This window comes from Bacillus rossius, chromosome 14 (assembly GCF_032445375.1).
Source record: "Bacillus rossius redtenbacheri isolate Brsri chromosome 14, Brsri_v3, whole genome shotgun sequence".
Lineage (NCBI taxonomy): Eukaryota > Metazoa > Arthropoda > Insecta > Phasmatodea > Bacillidae > Bacillus > Bacillus rossius.
The window spans coordinates 33,465,457-33,473,042 of record NC_086341.1 but is presented as its reverse complement, the minus strand read 5'-3'; the positions used below and the strand labels follow the sequence as shown (position 1 = coordinate 33,473,042).

The 7,586-nt window shown below is 30.8% G+C and overlaps 1 protein-coding gene across 1 annotated transcript; it reads left to right on the top strand.

Annotated features, from left to right (window-relative positions):
* Window positions 1-527: 527 nt before the first annotated feature.
* Window positions 528-7,285, top strand: LOC134538762 (twist-related protein 1-like). The gene is made up of 4 exons (XM_063380249.1): window positions 528-679; window positions 4,297-4,431; window positions 6,168-6,408; window positions 6,892-7,285. The coding sequence occupies exons 1-4, from the start codon at window positions 604-606 to the stop codon at window positions 6,905-6,907; spliced, it is 468 nt and encodes a 155-aa protein (XP_063236319.1). The 5' UTR covers window positions 528-603; the 3' UTR covers window positions 6,908-7,285.
* The last annotated feature ends 301 nt before the right edge of the window (window positions 7,286-7,586 follow it).

Sequence of the window (7,586 nt, the reverse complement as noted above, 5' to 3'; positions counted from 1 at the left end):
CATTAACACAAGGATTTGTTTCTAAATGTACTTTTGGTTTACCTGCGAGCTTTTTAAAAGTAGACAGATGCACATGGCATGGAAATAAACGCACTTTCAAGATCATATGAGATTGAGTTTTAATAAATAAAGATAAGAATATTTGAACTGACATTTCTTACTTTGTGTAAATCAAAAGTATGTTCTTGTTTCGTGGAAAAAATATTCCAGCTCATTAATATTCATAAAGCATGCTTTTTTTCATGAGATAATGGACATGACGTCACAAAATCCAGGTGGTTGTTATTGCAGACACTGTGACGGTAAGTAGAGGTTTCTTGGTATCATGTTGGGTTATTTCACGGCCTGAGGAAGAAATGGTAATTTATTACTGGTCTGCAAATTATAATCTTGGCTGCTTCCCGAACAACTTGCTCGCGTGAGATACCTCGAGACGTCACCATATGACGTCACTCAGGTATTTCCCTGTACAGAGTGCGGCTGTTCTTCATCCGTGAGGTTCAGAAGATTGCAGGGAACTCCTAGCAAGATGTTTAACACCAGCCAGTCTATAAAAAGATGAGGCGTTGCAACCCGCGTTCAGTTTGAAACAAACCATCAAGGATGAAGGGTCGGTGGTCCATACACCGCGCCGTACTGGTAACGGTTATTGGATGCCTAGTCGTGGCAACCAGAGCAGGTGGGTGGTTACATAGAGTAGCAGCACCAGACCGAAATACATTTTGTAAAACAATTTTAGCGATTGTACTTCCTGTCTAGTGCCTTTCGGCTAATGACTTTTGGTTTTGTTCTGTTTGGTCTGGAGATTATTCAGTATATTGCCGCATCACCAAAGCACACAGACTTAAATTTTTTTTACATATGCTACAACGATCATTCGTTATTTGGCGGAAAAATGTATTGACGTAATAAACTAAATGAACACAGACATGTGGCACCAGATTAGCTAATCATAATGCCATTTTTTAAATTAATTTATGTTAGATTATTGAGCTCTAAATTCCTAAATTATTTTTTAATTACCTGCCAAACAATTGTTGCCTTCTTTGAATGATTCAAGGAATAGAGAATGTAAAATAATTATTTTTTTTACACTGTTCTGTCCTAGAAAAGTTTCGATGATTTACCAAAAACATGAATGCAAATTACACACGCTGAACAAGCCATTTTCCTCTGATAACCAGTGTTACATGCCTATAATTTAATGAAGTAATTATTTACAATAATTGGCAGAACATACTAACACAGTAGGCCACAGAAGCAGTAAATCCTGAATAAAAACCTTGTAAAGAGTCTTTCATTAAAAGTTAATACCTTTATTTATTTATTAAGATAAAATACAGAAAAAATAACATTGTAAATATAAGACAGTGACATATGGATGAACCCAACGATGAAATCTAACAGATAATCTGGTAATACAGCAAAATAAATGTAACTGTGTTCATTCTTGCTGTCTTCTTTGTCTTGTCCATTATATCTGTTTAGTTTCATCGCTGGTTTTGTCAGTACGTCACTGATTTGCGGCTTTGTAGTCCAGATTTACTGTTGAACTATGCCTTTCGGTTTTTCTGTAATATTATCCAAAGTAAACTCTTCTTGTTTCCACTGTCTCGACATTGTCAGACATGTATTCATTTATGTTCTAATATTGTTTCTAAATAAATTTCTGCCATGAAAATTCCGTCTATATATTTAACATTCGACATTAGCTGATAATAAGCTTTTCTCCTTGTGTTTACGGATTCATCTTTATTGTGAATTCTTGAAGTTTTTCTAAGGAAATCTGTTTGAACAGCAATAGTGTATGTCACTCATCGTGAATAGAGTGTAAGTAGTTAATTTAAAAGCATGAAAGATAGTGGTAAGGGAAGAGGATGTGTAATGTTTTTTCATGTTTTTAGTAATAGTCAAAATCTAACACTTCTATTCATTCTATATTTTAAAAAAATATAATATTTAAATGAAATTTAGAGGCTGGCTATTTCCGGATTTACTTTCAAACAAGTTATTTAACATTACTACTTACTTCACTATAGCATTATTACGATACTTCCTAGCTAGTTAATTTCTAGCTATTTAGGAGTAGTCTCCCACGACATGTTAATTTTTTTATTTTAACTCCCCTATACTTATTTTGGATTTTTTGTTCTGTTACGCAATATTTTGAAGAGATAATTACTAATTGTGGTATAATTGCTGCGAAAAGTGACGCAAGTGATAACAATTGCTCAAATTTTTATACCCATTATAAAGCACCTATTAAATATATGTTGAAATTATTTTTCACAGAAAATAAATTCAAGAGATGGTTGATAAATATACAGAAACAGCCCTGACTATTTTTAATGAGAAGAAATTGAAAAAAAAAATTATGGGTGCGTGTACTTAGGTACGCGCGTGAGAAGTTATACTTCTCTGGCATCATTTAAAATATTTTTTAATTACATGCAAACAATTCTCCATGGTAGCGTTAACCGTTTAACGCAACTTTGTTGGAAGTCGCATTAGAAGTAGGCCTATAACTTCAAAAATCGCTTTAGTGAATTTTTTCACAATCTTAAAATAAATTTGATCATTTTCTATTGGTAAAGTGTGCGACTCCAGCTTAAGAACAACTCCAATTTCAAAGGCTAATAACTCTATCGTCCTCAAGTGGTTGCCAGTGTAGATTAAATTTAAAAAAAATTTATCTTAGGAGTGGTCCTTATCAATCACCTCCCGACATGGTGAGTAAGGCTCTATTACCGACTGGTTTGAACCCGAATTTCCATTCCACGAATGCTCCTGTCTAATCTCAATTCTTCCCATTGAATCCTATTACTTTGATATAGACGAGATGTTTAATTTCATAGCTGACTTCCCATATGTGTCCCTGTAGAGTCGTTATGTTGTCAAAATTATTTATATTCTATAATAGTTGGTTTTTCTGTCTGTCGCTGGGTTTTCCAAGTTTGGATTTTCTGTTCTTGTTGCAACTGTATCGTCGTTTTTTGAGCCTACTGGGTTCATCTGGGCTGTGATATTGTTCTGAATAATTCATACTACGAAATTATCTGGCTAATGTTTGCTTGTTTTTTCCCTTATGTTTATGTATTTATCTATATTTGTCCGTTATTCAGGTTTTATATATGACACGCAGTGTTTACTAGCAATGACGTAAGTTGGAAATATTTGCATTAATCTTTTTTTTTATTTCAAGAACCATTTAAAGTAAGCTGAGTTTGTTCATTGAGTAGTAATTTTAAATTACACCTGAAGAAATCATTATTTTTTCGCGGAAATATAAAATTATAAATTCCGTTACATGTTACATAAACATAAACATTAAATGAATATAAACTTCGGGGTTTCTGAGTTTTTCCGATAGTTTTTGCCGTTAGAAGAAATTTTGTTATCATCCATGCAATTTAATTTATAGTAATTATTAATTTATTCCAGTAAGATAATTATTTCATGCCCTAATAACTTGAATGTTTAAGAAAAATAAAAAGTTTTTGCAGTTATAGAACACCTTTTACAATCACATTTTATTTTACTATAATGAAACAAATAACGCCTGTCGCTCTCAAAATTAAACTCAGGTATTAATTTCATGTTTCTAATATTTACCCTTCCTTTGTTGAAAAAAAAATTGTATTTAGTTTTAAATAATCTTTGAACAAATAAAAAAAAACTGTATCGAAGAAATTAAAAATTCATAGAAATTGTTTAAAAATACAAATAAAAAAATATTTTTTTATAAACAAGAAATCTTTATTTTTTGCTCGTAAATAAACAACATATTCAAAGAAGTTTATTGTTTTAGCTACATATGTTTTATTTTAAATAATAATGGAAGAATTAATGTCACCAATATCAATAATTATCTTTATGCAAAACATAAATATATTTAGTAACAATGAACCGTTTTAAATTACAAAATACTGCCAAAAAATAATATTGTGTGTTTTTGAAAAAATATTCAATTCACACAAATTTTCCTTTTTGACAATATTCCAATATAATTATGCGCAGCTGGGCAAATAAATTGCATATTTTGATTTCATTACGTACATTTAAACTACACTTCTTCCAAAAAAATTAAAAAGTAGAATTTTGTTTTGCAATTTGTACATTAAGAACAATATTATTATTAAATTTTTAATATAATAAAATATTTAACCTACTGTACACAGCAAAAATATACCTGCCTTCTGATTTAAAATATTTGTATTTAATAACACTTTATTTTATAATTTTTTTTTAACTTTTATATGTGATCTGATTAATCTTAAATATTTTGCCTTATTTCAGAACCGGAAAATGGAAATGAAACTAAGGATGCTGTGATAAGTGCAACAAATCCAGGACAAGGAAGTATTTTAAAAGCTTTAGTGGCGCCATTTTATCAACCTAGTGATCCTGCACGTTTTAGAAGGTCTGATGCAGGTAAAAACAATGTGGTATGATTATAAAAGTGATCACCCACGATCAGTAATAATCTAATAATGCAGGACTTCCACTGACAGTGATACACAAAGTTTGCTCCACTAACAAAAAATTGTTAAAAGATATTAGTTTGAAATATTCTAACATTTTAAATGAATTATATGGTTAATTTAATTGTTGAAATAAGTATGAATATATTTTATTTTAAAAAATGTTTTTATCTCAATAAATGTTATCAAACCTAAAGTTTCAAAAACAAATGCAAATATTTATTTGTTAAATTTTTAAAACATATATTTTAAAGCAAGCTGTTAAACATTAATTTAAAGGTTGTCTGATATTGAAAATTTATTTTAAAAAGGGTTATCTGATCATCCTGTACAAATTAATTAATAAGTCCCATCAACTAGAATGTAGAACTTTGTTACTTCATGAATTTAAAAGCCGGGGACTTATGTAATTATTAAAATTTTAGCAATCATAAATGCCGGGAAAAAGGTAATCCCTCTCATTTAAAACAAAGTCCTTGAAGTAATTAAAAGTAATAATACAGGAGAAGTCATCAATCTCCATACAAATATAGGAGAAACACTGTCACGTGTTCAACAAAAATTGTTAGAAGGTGCTGTTATTCGAGTGTCGACATGTAAAACATATTCTGTAACTGTAACATCATATGATACTATTTGTACTAATAAAATAAATAATAATAAACATTTTCACCATTTGTGTAGAGATTTATGGCTTGCCTTTAAGTAAATTAAATTTTTTCAACGGAACAGAAAGAAATTAATTTACAAATTAATGCTTCACACTTCTATTACACCAAAAAAATAAATAATTTTAACATCTTGAAAGAGTACTTAAAACAGGAAAATTTGATTAATAATGTAGTAATTGAGAAATATTTTGGAAAAGTGAATTATTATTTTTATATAAATTTAATAACACATAATTTGTAATTGTATTGTAATGATATTAATATCAAAAATCATAGAATCGCCTATTTATGTACAAAATATAAGTTATCAATTTAGTTGCCGAAAACACAGATGGCAACATCAGCGCTGTGAATGGCTGACGTACAACTGAAACCTGTTTGTGACGTTTTAATTTGGACGTATGGTGGCTACGCACTGAATTGTTTTTTGATGTGTAAACAGCTTAGCTCTTGATATATGGCATTTGTTAGGAGTAATTTCGTGAAGGGAACGGAAGTCACATGGAACGGAAATGTGTAACCACGTTGTTGCCATCCGTAGCGGATGGAGACAAAGGGAAAAGTTATGATTAGAATTGTTCAATTAATTTTAAGAAGAAGGGCAGTGTTTTAATAAAATTGTCCGAAAACACGTCTTATAACGGGATTTCATATTATTTCATGACATTTTTTCTTTTATTGGAACCGTTGCATTAAATAGTTTAAAATTTCACTAGGCAAATCGATTAATTCGATATTCGGCTTAGCTTCGGCAAGGTATTCTAGTGGCGGATGCGGAAATTACTTGTGATTCACGTTAAGAAAATTTATTGAATATGCAAATCGCGTACATATATAGTATCACCCTGGGAATTATTTTAAAGAATTCTAAGTTAAATTTAGTGTCCAAGTTTTGTATTAAACGAGTATTTGCAACACGAGAACACATGAATCTGCTCTTTACCAAGGTTATGTGTTATTCATCTCTGGTGAGTACTGAAAGACCCACTCACATGTTTTGTTTTATCGTGTGCAGAACTCGCATGGCTCAAGACGCCCGACTCTCAGCTGCTCCCTGGCGGAAGCATCCGTCGCAAGCGGACATTCTACAAGAAGAAGTACGGCGGCGGCGGTGGCGGTGGGGGTGGCTGCGGGGGCGGCTGCGGGGGCGGCTGCGGGGGCAGTTGTGGTGGCGGGGGCGGCTGCGGCAGGGGCGGCTGCGGCGGTGGAGGCGGCAGCTACAGCCAGTCTTACTCGCAATCGTCCAGTGGCTCGTGGTGAGTATTTAAATTCCTGATATTGTTAGAATGGCTAATATTTAGGGCCCATGTTTTTCTAAGTGATGAAATTGGTGAGTATTTGTTGTAACCAACTGACCACAATAGTAGGTAAATGAAGTTACATAAAGTAATTGTATCTTCATCTATGTCGTAATCACCTAAATATGCGACATACAATTATTAAGTAATACGCTTTAAAATACGGGGATCAAAATCTTCTATTTACAGAACAAGTTCTTTTCCATTATTAAGTAAAAATAACCATAATTTTTAATTTTTTCCTACATATTTTTTAAAATTATTTTTCTATAAAAATCTGTTTTTTTTATTAAAGTTGAAACACATTCATATAGTATACTTATCACGATATCTAACAATAAACTATGATCCAACCAACCGATTATATTTTTATGATTTTCATAAAATTGTGTAACAAACGATGTGTTTAATTATTCTAATTTGTTGGTTTTTTTTTTCCAGGGGCAAGAAGAAATAATGATTTTCCAAAAACATATATTATTTTGTGCACCAGCCTTTCAACATCTTTAAGGACATGAGAGCATTACAAGATACATATGTTTACAAACGTTTCGCATAGAATTATATTTTGCAGCTGTATGAATTTATATCGAAGTAAAATTATATGATACTGTAATCAAATACTATTTTCAATCAATGTTAAATAAATGCTTTGTTTTATATTTACTATGTAAGATTATTTTTAAATATAAATTTGTAATATTGTGGGCAGTGATACGAATTTTTAATGATATTTTATCATGACTTTATGTATGTTAAACTGTAAAATCAAGATTTGTACTATGATTTTAAATATTCCAAGAAAACATTTAATTCAAATTCCTCACGTGATTTGGCCTTGGCTGAAGTTTAATTTTATATTATCATAACTTTAAGTATTTCGAACTCTACGATTAATATTTTAACTATGATTTTATATTCATAAAAAAATTAATTTAAATTTTCTCATTTTCTTTAGCCTTGGCTGATGTTTTAATAAATACATTTATTATTATATTGAAGTAATTTTTAAAAACTTTCATTCAATAACGAATATGCTGTAAATATTGATCTTGCTGGCTAGATATGTGTTAATATCGTGCACATTTACGTTAAATAATAATGTAACCATGCACTACCATTGCTATTGTAAAATA

Excerpts from the sequence above, each read along its gene's own strand:
- LOC134538762 (XM_063380249.1), top strand. The coding sequence starts at position 604 with ATGAAGGGTCGGTGGTCCATACACCGCGCCGTACTGGTAACGGTTATT. Across the intron at positions 680-4,296 it reads AGTCGTGGCAACCAGAGCAG|AACCGGAAAATGGAAATGAA; the intron begins GTGGGTGGTTAC and ends GCCTTATTTCAG. Across the intron at positions 4,432-6,167 it reads TTTTAGAAGGTCTGATGCAG|AACTCGCATGGCTCAAGACG; the intron begins GTAAAAACAATG and ends TATCGTGTGCAG.